Raw genomic sequence first — 13837 nt, 5'->3', positions numbered from 1 at the left:
TCGTGCCTGCAATTTTTTAAATACCTTTTATTTAAAAAAATGCCTTATGTATTGCAAAAACCTGGTAGTATATAATACTGTCATATTTGACAATACCTCATAAGGCTGACACATTTACATAACATGACAAAATTCCATTTGAGCAACATTAAGCCATGTGCATGCAGGAACTATCACTTCATAACAAATGTGAGATGTTTTTATTAAGGACACTGATAAAAAAAAGGTAAAGTCATTTTAATTAAGTCTGAAAACAATTATTTTAATTTAGACTGCTTGATTAGTAATGTTTACCTGAGTATTTACTTAAAGGTTCTTCTTGAATTCTGACAGAACAATGATTGCTACATGCAACAAGAAACTTCAGCATGAGGAGGTGTATTCCAGAATACTGACCGACTTATTGCTCTAAGGAATGTTATAAAGATTTTGGCAAGAATCAAACTTAAACTTCCATATTCAGCAACACTGAATCTGTTCTGGTATGTGAAGTTCTTTAAACATCAATTGCACATGTAGACAAAAATTTATAAAATGTGTATTTGATGACCAAAATGATTACAAAATGTGTATTTGATGACAATGATTACAAATAAAATCAGTATTTGATGACCACAGTGATTACAAAATGTGTATTCGATGACCACAGTGATTACAAAATGTGTAGCACAGTATAATATTACCACATTGAATGCAGAAACATGCTAAATTCAGTTACCTTGAAGATACAACAAAACAATTATAGACTTTTCTTTTTTTGCTTGAAATTTTCTAAACTATATGAACAGTATATACAAAAGTCAGTCAGCATTAATGCCGATGACAAAATATGCATGGCATAATATTCTTCCTCATTAGCATGGCCTTGAATTTTGTGCCTAGCAATGGGGTCATCTCAAAAGTTTCCGATATAATATAACTGCAAAAATGAGAGAGGATTATATTTGTAAACTGTTGCTTTTCCAATGAAAATGGGGTTTAACTTTTCAATCTCTCCATCTGAACCCTACTGAGTAGTTCGAGATCATGCACATTCCAAGAAGGTTAGTTTTTCAATACATCTCTACCCTTACACTTTAGACATAATAGTGGGGACTTAAATATGGCTCTTGAATGAATACTCTTTTCCCAGAGAAAATGTCCGAGATGTGCGGATACTTCAAGTGGTTGGTCATCACACCTGTGCCATCCTCAGTGTAGGAAAACTTTGTAGGATACAAGTTATAGTTAGCTTTCTGTTTGCTGCTGGAAACAACCATTGTGGAGATCATTTGCCATTCTTACTTTCAGCTACTGTATTATCATTTTTTTGTTGTTGTGGTTCTCAATTTTCATGGTTTTGTGGAAAAAGACAGTTTCCTGCATACTTAAATTCATGGTTTTGTCTGTCAAAGTTTGCATATTTTTAGTTATTTAATTTCACAGATTAACCTTTACAAACCCTCCAATTAATGAATACAAAAGAACATAACTATTCTGACAACAAATGACAGTTGTTTCAATCATTAAAACAATACTACCATCTGTTTGAGCACAAATCAAATGCCTGTCAAGATCAATCACATACATTCAACTTCAAAGGGAACCGATACAGCCAAAAACATTTATCTAATCAGTTATTAAAGTACACGTGTATTATTTCTTTCTTAAAACACTGTCCACATCATGAATCACTTTCTGACCATGGTTTTAACAAAGTGGTTCAAGAGTGGCAAAGTTCAAATGTCATTATTCCACTGATAAATCAAACACAACCAGCTGCCTCCTGCTCAATACAGTTAGCAAGCACTGTCAAAAATTGATGTGTTCATCAAAAGAAGGCAATGCAGCCAACAACACTAATCTAATTGGTTATTAAAGTACATTACCAACTCCTCCTTGTTCAATGCTGTTAGCAAGTAGTGTCAACATTTGATACATTTGGAGTCCATCAAAGAGCGATAACAAAATTAAAGAAAAAACCCAAATCACTCCTTTGTTTGAACCTGCCTCATGTACAAACCAACTTCAAACAAGAGAATTTACTTATAAACATGTAAGGCTAACATTTTAGTACAAGATTACAGTAATGATCTTGATTTATTAAGGTGATCTGTAGGATTGAAACGCAGGAAGAAATCAAGGATGAAGGCTTCTTGATGGCATGTGGCAAATTTTTCATAGGGTCTTTAAATTCATGGTTACTGGCAACAATGAAATCCATGGAAATTAGTACCTCATTAAAATTAGCTACACTACAATATTTTAAATAAGACTGGGACAAAAAGTTTCCTCGTGCTTTTCATTTTATCACTTAAACAGAAGGCAGGCTTTGTAAACATTTGCAGAGCGAACATAAAATGATTTTATTTACTTGTGTTTTATTGGGCAGAACAATATGCAATGAGAACTGCCTCTTCTAGAATGCACATAAACTTGACAGGGTAAATGGTTTTCATGTCCTCTTGTTGCACTTTCATGATAGGCTTAAACATCATTAAATGCACTCATATTACAATTATTATGCACACATTATGGGTATTATGTCAATGGTGATACAACAAAATAAGCCTAAATATTGTTTGTACTTAAACTGTTCGTTCAAATATTTTTATTTATTTAAAATGTGAAATTTGCCATAAAAAATTACAGTTATTACTTTAACCTAGCATTATTTGTAAATGTGAAGGAATTATTAATATACAGATGTTGCATATCATCTGTGTCTGTATACTGATGTATTTTCCCACCACCAATAAAAAGATGGACATACTGCAAAGAGTATTAACAGACTCATCGACAACAACTCCAGAAACAGTAGAGAACAAACCACTACCTCGACAAGGAAAACTTGGAGAATAATTAAACAAAGGGAGAAAAGACTTAAGGAACATTATCAAATGACATTAAGATTAGTGCAGAGGAATATCCCCAATGGATCCTACCTTAGGGTTGATTCCTTCTGCACAGGGGGCACCCATTGAATGAGACAGGACAGACAGCAACATACATTTTGAAAACATATACATACATGCCAACTGCATGAAAGGTATAAGCATAGTTATTGCTATTATAAGTGGCAAAAAAGCACAATTTGGGCATAAAAAGTGTATGCTTGTATGCTTGAATTACAGCAAGCATTAAATAATACTAACCTGATTCTGCAGCATGTTGACATTCTTGTTACAAAGGGCAAATTTTACATTTGAAGAAATCCATCTGTTTTCTTGGAAATGGGTCATATATACAGTTACTATAAATAGTAAATAAGGAAATTACTTTTGCACTTTTCTCACGCAGAATTTTCTAAAATTTATATCAGTGGAATTAAAAAGATGATAATAAAATAAAAAATGCAAAAAAAAACATTTGATTGCTTGATTTTCATTTTATTCTTAAGTTACCAAAAGGGTGTAATCCATATACAGTCAAGTGTAATGCAGAATTTGAAGAAAACAAGAATAATGATTATGCCCAAAGCTTAATGATTATATATTTTACTGTCAGCTAAGAATAACTATTGAGAATTTAATACCTTATACCATACATTTAAAATCAGATACAAAATCCACATACGACTTCAAAACTGACCTCTGGCAAAGTCACAACCTTTTGAAAACCCAATAGTGGAGGAAGAGGAAGCAAAGCAGATCAACAGGTGTAATACCTGAAGGAAGGCGAGTATGGAACCAGAATCCCCTTAGTTATGACAACTTGATACATTTAGAAGAACCTAAAAAATTATGACACTTTGAAATACAAAAACCTTTGGGTACCTTGAAAGTTATAATTCACAAATAACACCAACATCTGATTTGCAAAACACAACTCAAAACTTATATTTTGCTTATACCCCAGCTGCTGAAAAATTAATATATATAATACCTCAAGAAGCAAACAGAAGAAAAAAATATATGACAGCCGATGTATTATAAGGCTTACACTAAATGCCCCAAAAAAAGAGACCAAAATTTTGTGGGGGGGTATAGAACTTTTTTAATGTATATGGGCAATTTCAACTTCATCAACTTATTTGATGACTACTCCCATTAAGACAGAGGTCTCAAACTCAAATCACCATGATGGGCACATGAGGTCAAGTACATTGGCCTGAGGGATGCATCGATGAAACCTTTCCATACAGCGAAAGCAGCTCATAAAAAAATAGCCATTTGAAATGTTGGAAACAAGAAGTAAACAACAAAACAATTAAATTTTAACAAAACTGGGCTGACTGTGAAAAAAAACATTTGTATTATTAATTATTTTACAAATTTTGGGTGTCACTGAATGACACATGAAATAACTCCAGGCCACAAACAACCCACAGGCTGTGTGCTTGAGACCCCTGCATTAAAACATGAACCATATCAAGATCATTATGCATATGTGAATGAGCCCTATGTTCCTAGTATAGCCAACTGTGACTCCCTTATTAAACATATGTAACTGGTCCCACATGATGCTGTGATAATGTATGCAATTACCATATCAGCCCATCGCAGGGGTTATTTATGAGTTGAGGTGACTTGATGAAACATGATTCATTTCTAATAATACCAAAAGACAAGACATTAAAATGTGGGAACAACAAGATATGTGCCAAGTTGTCTGTACAGCAATACTTAACGTATTCCAAAAAGGACAGATTTATTTCTCAATTAAATTCAGTGTTAACAGTTCTGAAAATATGCACATAAGAAACAACTATATGAAAACCTTACAAGGGTATAAATAAATAAAATTAATTAATTTTAAACATTTGTGCAAAGCTGATATGAAATTGTTGCCTTTTAACTTTTTCACAAAATATGTACTGCTACAGTTTTGATAACCTCTGATTTTTTTGGTCTTGTCATGAATAGATTTGTTCAAAATAATGCCATTATTTTCAAAATACTTTATAAAATATTGTAATATTTAATGTCAAAACAGAAGTACAGCATTGTTACAAATTTAGTAATAATATGCCTTTCTCTTGACCACAGTAAAGAGAGTCTTTATTAATATTTTAAATAAATATACTTTTGCGAATGAAATTAACATTTACACTTTACTTCGTACTTATCCCAATTTTAAAATTTCTGCTTCTGCTATCTGCAAAGCACTAGATGAACAGAAACTTTTCGTGTCCTTAGTAAAATCAAAGAGCAGATCTTCACATTGTCAGTGGCTGTATGCATATTGTAAGAATGGAGGACTAATGTTTTGGTCCCTACCATTATTTTATCCTTTCCAGCAAGTTACAGAAAATATAACTAAATGAAATAAAACATTATTACCTTACATAAAAAGCTCTATAAACATGTTTGATTTATTACCAATCTGACAGACGAAAGTCCAGTAAAAGAGATATCATCATTTTTATTTCTGCTTTGTTACTGCATACTGGTTGGTTCTTGTTCATTTATTAGACTGGTCCCTCAAAAAGGTGTCAGGAACAGATTACAGCCTGTAACCAGTTAACTTACTGATACAATAAAGCTGAGGTTTCTCAAGAATACTGATTAAGACCTTTCAAACTGTGGTCTGAAGCAACCATTAAATCCATGAAAATCAGTTAACCACACTTCACAATAAATTCACGGTACTGAATCCAACTGCAAACATAGATCCTGATCTGCCATCTCATAATATTCCATATTATAGGGTCTATGTTTTTTTTCTTCTACTGATTACTCCTAACAAACTGAACAGATCCCGATCTTATGGTACATTACTTGATGGCAGATCAGGGTGTATGCAATTTACAGTTGGACTCGACATATAAGCAAGTATATATGATACATTTTACATCCCAAGATATTAATTGTTGTTGTTATGGGTTTAATGCAATTTTTCAGCACACAATAGGCTATACATGGCAGTAAGTATATCTGGTGGAGGAAAAACCAGGGGAAACCCATGAAAAACCACCAAGCCATGGGAAGCAACTGGCAAGCTTTCTCACATACACACGTATTCTGAGTGAAGGACTCAAAATCATGCAGACAGTGGTGAGATGTCTGTGATCTGTAAAGGCAAGTGTCTCAGACCACTCAGACACCTGGAAGATATTCAATACAATATCGGTATCATTACAGCTCTAGATAAACATTCAGCAACACACTAAGCCTTCCCTGTGTGTATTGGATGTGTCCAAAATGCATACAGCTTTTAAAAAAGTGAACAAAATGCTTAAGTAGATGACCTGATTGCTACCATAAATGTATCACCTACATCGCAATATCAACTAAAAGTGTGACAAAATCTTGTGCAAATACTTACTGTAAAGACCAAAATTTTTGGAGAAAGACTGAGCAATAAAAAGCTCAAATCCTCGGTTGACAAAGTATCTCACAGCCCAAGAGTCCCTCTCAATGTCGCCTGAAGTAAAACCTTGGTAAGCGATGTCCATCAGTACATATGCTTTCTTTTGCTGTGAAGAAAATATGGAATTTAAAGATTTATTTTGGAAAATTACATACATCGACATACATACATACAAATGTGTGTGTATATATATATATATATAAACAGTTTTAGTAACATTTATATTATGTATAATGCACACTTATTAGAGGTACAGAAAATAAATCAATAGAAAAGAGAAAGTAAAGAAGAAAATAAAGAAATAACATTAATAAATAAAAATAAAATTAGATAAATACATAAAATATATATACTAATATAATTTGTTCTGCTATTAAGTAGGGTTTTAGAACTCAATTTATATAATAAAAATATGTATAACAAATATGGTGTTCATAACGTTTGCTATGAAGTATTTTATAAATAATTAATTATACTGTATAGAAAATTAATTTACAACTGCAATTTCATTTTTAAATAGTTAGTAAACTTATTTTTATATTATTAGATTCTAGTTTTACCAATTACATTTTTTTGCAAAGTAGAATAATCATATCTAATTGTAAACAAGGGACATAATTCAGAAAAAAAAAAAAAAAATTTCACTTAATGTCGTATAGAGTTTTTGAATTTAGACCTTTTGGATATACTCTATTAAGACGGTGAATCCAATAGGTTTCCTTTAGTAGACGTTCCATTTCAGGATCAGTTTTAACAATAGGTTGGAAGGAGAAATCTTGCAATGAATGGGAATTTTTGTTAAAATGTGCGGCAACATGAGATGAAAATGATTGATCGATGTAATTTTTTATATCTGATCTGTGTTGGTTCATACGTTTATATATTTGTTGACTGGTTTGTCCAACATATTGGATGCCACATTTTTTGCATGTTATCAAATAAATAACATTTGATGTTGCACAATTAATATCACAACGCATATTAAAAGTTTCTTTCGTATTATTACTATTGAAAGAAGTATTTTCATTAATAAATGAACAGTGTGAACATCTAGGTCTATTACATTTAGTTGATGATCCTATTTTATATGATGGTTTTTCTAATTTAGAATTAGTTAGGAAATCTTTAAGATTTTTAGTTCTTTTATATGCAAGTGTAGGTTTGCTTTCGTGTAGCGATTTAACACTTGCTTTACATGATAAGTTTAATAAATCCCAATATTTATTGATAATCTTACCTATATTAGGCAAACTTGGATTATATTCAATAACAAAAGGAACGATATCTTCATTTTTACTTTTGATTTTATATTGTAAAGAATCAATCTGTGTAAGAGAAGATACTTTTTGGAAAGCAGTATTAATGATGTCAATAGGGTAGTTTCTATTCCTAACTAATTCTAAATTAGAAAAACCATCATATAAAATAGGGTCATCAACTAAATGTAATAGACCTAGATGTTCACACTGTTCATTTTATTAATGAAAATACTTCTTTCAATAGTAATAATACGAAAGAAACTTTTAATATGCGTTGTGATATTAATTGTGCAACATCAAATGTTATTTATTTGATAACATGCAAAAAATGTGGCATCCAATATGTTGGACAAACCAGTCAACAAATATCTAAACGTATGAACCAACACAGATCAGATATAAAAAATTATATCGATCAATCATTTTCATCTCATGTTGCCGCACATTTTAACAAAAATTCCCATTCATTGCAAGATTTCTCCTTCCAACCTATTGTTAAAACTGATCCTGAAATGGAACGTCTACTAAAGGAAACCTATTGGATTCACCGTCTTAATAGAGTATATCCAAAAGGTCTAAATTCAAAAACTCTATACGACATTAAGTGAAATTTTTTTATATTTTTTTTCTGAATTATGTCCCTTGTGTACAATTAGATATGATTATTCTACTTTGCAAAAAAATGTAATTGGTAAAACTAGAATCTAATAATATAAAAATAAGTTTACTAACTATTTAAAAATGAAATTGCAGTTGTAAATTAATTTTCTGTACAATATAATTAATTATTTATAAAATACTTCATAGCAAACGTTATAAACACCATATTTGTTATACATATTTTTATTATATAAATTGAGTTCTAATACCCTACTTAATAGCAGAACAAATTATATTAGTATATACATTTTATGTATTTATCTAATTTTATTTTTATTTATTAATGTTATTTCTTTATTTTCTTCTTTACTTTCTCTTTTCTATTGATTTATTTTCTATACCTCTAATAAGTGTGCATTATACATAATATAAATGTTACTAAAACTGTATATCTCTATTAATAAATTTTTATATAGTTATCAGTAGAGATATATGTATCTTTAAGATCCTGTTTTATATATTTTTATGTATTAAGATATCATTAATCTTTGCTGTATATGCACATATCCATGTAAATTATTCGTTAAATTACGTTAAAACTGTAAACTATAACGTAATCTTGTTTATGTCATATTAATGACGTAAACAAGATATTGAATTCAGTTTGAATTCAGTCTGATGAAGCATTAAAGCGAAACCGGTCACACATTCTACGTGTTGGTGTTGTTTATTTTATAATTTATATATATATATATATCTCCACATACACACACATATACACACACACAGATACACATACACATTGTATATATACACATTGTCTTACAGTCATAATCATTTATATAATTGAGTTAGTGTTGTATAGGAATATGTTGGGAAGAGAGTAGTTAAAATAGATGACTCAATATGCTATCTAATATGCATCTGAGCAACATGTCAACCCTGTATGGTGAATTTCCACCATATCTGAGCAATCTGTCAACCCACTATGGAGAACTCCCATGATATCAGAGCAGCCTATCAACCCTATCTGGGCAACCTATCAACCCCAAATGAAGAATTTCCACCATAGTCAATGACTTGCATGTAAAGCCTTAAGTTATGTAACTGCACAGAATGTTGGAATTGTGCTATCATATGAAAGCATAATTGAAATGAAGAATCTCCAATAACACCACCAGTACTTTCCTTGAAAGTATAACACAGAATTGTGAGTCAACCTACAGCATTAATATCATCAGTGTCCATGTTGATCAAATTCATCAACAGCACAATACAGTATAGACTAAATCTACTGGTGCATTAAATTATAATATAGGGCATCATCCCATATATGTATAATAGGAGAGAGCAGTAAAAGGGGTTGATGTCTTACTGCCATAACAATCAGTGCTATGGAACTCTGTTCTTTCAACTCTGACAGCAAATCAGGAGGTCAAATCTTCCAGAGTATCTCACATAGCTGGCAGCCCATATTGACATAGTTGCAAAACTTGAGTATAATTGCTTTGTTCATATTATATTTACTCTGATGTCTGCTTCATTACTGAGAAAATCCAGACACAACCTAGTGTTTGCTTTTTTCAAACCACCATTTCTGTTCTTTGAAGAGCAATGGCACTCAAGGAATGCCAAAGTCAGTTCAACCAAGTGTGCAATTTCTTTAATGAAATGAATATGTCTAATCAAATTCAGTATAAATTGATTAAACATATTTTTTTGTTAAAGAAATTTAAGTGGTAGTTCAACCAGATTCAAGCATTCCTCAGTAATCTTCGCTCTTCAACGAACTGAGATGGCAGTCCACAGTAGGAAGACAGCAGTAGATGGGCCGAGTGAGTACATGTAAGCAATAATGTAGAAGGATCTGGCAGTAAATGAAGTTCTGACAATAAGTATTGGGATGCAGTGAATTGGTACAGTGGTGCTATGAAGCTGCAATGGCAACCTACCAGATGACAAGAAGGTACAATAGGCCAGACATAGCAATATATTCTGGAGATAATACTGGATTACCCACAATCAATCAGTGCTGATGAAATTCAAGTTACATGCATTCAAACTGCTTGTATGAATTAAGACTTTTAATCACCCATATCTCCCCGTCAAGAGATGCAAAGGTGTCCAAGATTTGTGTTTCCTTAATATCAATGCATTATTTCGGAATGAAAATGTACCCGCCTATAGTGTTAGCCAAGGGTAATTGTTGCTTTTGGCCATGGTTATTTCAGAATAATGACTTCAGTTCACCACTGCTGCATGAGCAAAGTGACCGCAGTAAGAAACCCAATTACCTCAAGTTCCCTGGCCACAGATTTGACCACAACCAGAGTATTTATAGATTAAGTTCTCGCTATATTATCACAATATGAGTTTTGTCCAGATGCTGTCCACTATACAGAAGCAATCTTCAGCTGCAGAGGTATGTGAAATATAAAATTCTGTTCTTTTTTGGTCAATCAATTCATGTGATAGAATTAAATTGATTTTATATTTTGAAGTGTGTTAATTTATTATAAATTTTCTAGAAAGTCAGACCTATGTCATTTAACGCCATGCTATCAGATAAACTATTGTCTGTTTCAAGCAATCCATTTATATAACTACACAGCTACACAGACAAGTTGGATTCAAATACGTGTTACATGCATTAAATGATGAGCAATGTTTGAGCTCTAATAATCAAGTGAGATTAATCTTGTTGGACACAAACTCATACATGAAATGGCTATTATAATAATAACCTCATAGTTCTGATAAAACAATTTAATGTATAACAAAGTTAATTCATGTGCATACATGCATAATGTATATTACTGCATTTGTACTTGACAGTGTCTCAGGTATGAAATGGCTCAGTTACCATGTATCTTTAAAGCATTTTCACAGGAGGCATAGAACTCTGGGGTTTCATGTAACCCAGATGCTGTTATTGAGGGTGCCATTGGTTTGTAGGACAGTATTGGATTACTTGTTCTGAGGGACAAAACTTTGGGACCAATGAGTCTCCTGGGAATAAGGTGGCTCTCAAGGGATCCTTGACCTCTGCTGGGCAGTCCATATGTGGTTGCTACGTGATCATTTGATGAAAGGTATGGATCCAGTAGAACATGATGGTTGCCAGCTGGACATCTGCATCCTTCTTTTAAATCCATTGTTGGACTTTATAAGCATAAGTACAGTGTTAGATTCATTCATCATTCAATTACATTGTAAATAACCATCTCATTCACAAAACTGTATTCAGCATCTTTGCTAGATCCAATCCCCACTAGGCTTCATCCTGTTACAAAGGGCACAAAGATATAACCAGCCTGATATAACAAATCATCTTTTACCTCACACATGTCAGCTATCTTTTTCCACTGCTCCTGTGTCGGATCCACACCTGTTGGGTTGTGTGCACAGGCATGGAGAACAACAACAGTTTCATCTGGCATGGCCTGTAATTAAAATCAGATGAAATAATCACCACAACAAACCAAGAACATGTTTCTTATCAAATTTCCATTTAATCATGGTAAAATGGCTTTTTGCTAATAAAAATCCAAGTCCAAGATGTCCAAGAATTCTATTAAGAAAAAACTTACAACATGGATGTCCATCTACCAAAAGCTTAAATAATTTGTTCTAGTCATAAAAAGCATACAAATTAAACAAAAGGAGCATAACTCTAGGCGCTCAGCATTAAGTGGTTAGTGTTAGGACTGGTCAGCCTGGTGTCACGATAACACTGGTCAACAGTGAAATCATTACTGACTTGAAAAGGCCCTAATCTGTAGTATTTTGGTGTGCCGAACACGAATATAACCGTGAAAAATTTGTATTGGCTCTCGTTTTGAAGATATTCATATACCTCATTTTCTATGTTTCACTGTGTAAATTTCTCCAGTAGGACTGCAGCAACATCCGGAATAATGATGTAACATTGCATAATACCATCATGCTCACATCATCCACAGTTGATTGCATCATTTTCTGATGCAATGCAATACTAATGCCATGCGGCTGCTGAAGTAAGTTGACGTCAGCAGTGTACTATACATGTGTAGGCCTATTATACTAATGCCAGGCGGCTGCTGAAGCTGACGTAAGCAGTGTACTATATAAAGCCCAATCAGATAGGTTCAGCATTTAAAATATTTTAGACGTTGTGCGAGACAGTTCAAGCTACTGTTACATAAAACTTATTATTTTATCCATTTACGTACAATAAAGAACAGTAATGCCTCGAAAGTGTGTTAATACCGCGGACAATTTTTGCTATATTTGTGGGGAAGTGACATTTGCCAACCAGAAGAAAAGTATCAATTCTCAAGTGAAGAAGGCATATCATCTTTACTTCGGATGCAAGGTTGGTGACCAAGACAAGCCTTGGGCTCCGCATATATGCTGTGCTACATGTACAACACAGCTTTCACAGTGGTTGAATTGCAAAAGGTCATCAATGCCGTTTGCAGTCCCAATGGTGTGGAGAGAGCCAAGCATCCACCTAAATGACTGTTACTTCTGCTTGGTTCCTCCTCTTTCCGGCGGAATAACGAAGCGAAAGAAGTCGAGAATAGTCTACCCAAACATTCCGTCTGCATTGAGACCAGTTCCACATGGTGAGGGACTTCCTATTCCAGAACCTCCAGCAGAATATTCTCTTGATTCATCTGACGAAGACAAAGGTGAGTCGACCTGTTCTTCTCCTGGTCCATCAGCATGCAGTGATCCAGATTTTCACTGTGGTGCATCATCAACCCCACACAGAATAACACAGGAAGAACTAAATGACCTGATTCGTGATTTGGACTTATCAAAGAACAAGGCAGAATTGCTAGGATCAAGACTCCAACAATGGAATCTTCTAAAAGAAGATGTCACAATTACTGCATATCGAAAGTGCCACCAGCAATTGGAGCCTTTCTTCAGAAAGGAAAGTAATCTGATATTCTGTTCCGATATTGAGGGCCTCATGAATGCTTTAAAAATCACTCATGACCCACAAGAATGGAGACTATTTGTGGACTCTTCGAAACTGAGTCTCAAGGCTGTGCTTTTGCACAATGGAAACATTCTTCCATCTATTCCAGTAGCGTATGCTGTCCACATGAAAGAGACATACGATAACTTAAGGCAGCTACTGAATTCCATTGAGTATAACAAGTACAGCTGGCACCTCTGTGGTGATTTGAAGGTAGTTGCCCTTTTAATGGGACTGCAGCAAGGATATACAAAATACATGTGTTTCTTATGCGAGTGGGATAGCCGAGCAAGGGAAATGCACTACATGAGGAAGGAATGGACTCACAGGCAGAATGTAGCCATTGGAGAGAAGAATATCCAACACCCAGCTCTGGTTGAGGCTCAGAAAATCTTGCTACCACACCTTCACATCAAACTAGGTTTGATGAAGAACTTCGTGAAAGCCATTGACCGGACTTTGCCAGCATTCCGATACCTGCATGAAAAATTCCCTCGACTCAGCGAAGCAAAGATTAAAGAGGGAGTTTTTGTGGGTCCTCAGATTCGAGAGCTTTTCAAAGATGACCGGTTCAACAACTTGCTGGAAGGTGACGCGAAACAAGCATGGAATGCTTTTCGCCTAGTTTTTACAAACTTCCTCGGAAATGTTAGGGCAGAAAACTATAAGGAACTAGTAGAAGACATGTTGATGAAGTTTAAGAAACTTGGCTGCAATA

General features: G+C 33.6%; 1 protein-coding gene across 1 annotated transcript in view; it reads right to left on the bottom strand.

Moving 5' to 3' along the window:
• LOC149795247 (aspartate aminotransferase, cytoplasmic-like) overlaps window positions 1-13837 on the bottom strand; it is a 40091-nt gene that overhangs the window by 16415 nt on the left and 9839 nt on the right. Inside the window, exons 5-6 of the mRNA XM_089964969.1 lie at window positions 11489-11593; window positions 6247-6397 (exon numbers count right to left, since the gene is read on the bottom strand). Of these exons, the coding sequence (XP_089821095.1) occupies window positions 6247-6397; window positions 11489-11593 (256 nt within the window). The remainder of the gene's footprint in view (window positions 1-6246; window positions 6398-11488; window positions 11594-13837) is intronic.

Source organism: Sinohyriopsis cumingii, chromosome 7, assembly GCF_028554795.1.
Source record: "Sinohyriopsis cumingii isolate HCF-2022 chromosome 7, ASM2855479v2, whole genome shotgun sequence".
NCBI lineage: Eukaryota > Metazoa > Mollusca > Bivalvia > Unionida > Unionidae > Sinohyriopsis > Sinohyriopsis cumingii.
This window is presented reverse-complemented; position numbering and strand designations above follow the sequence as displayed.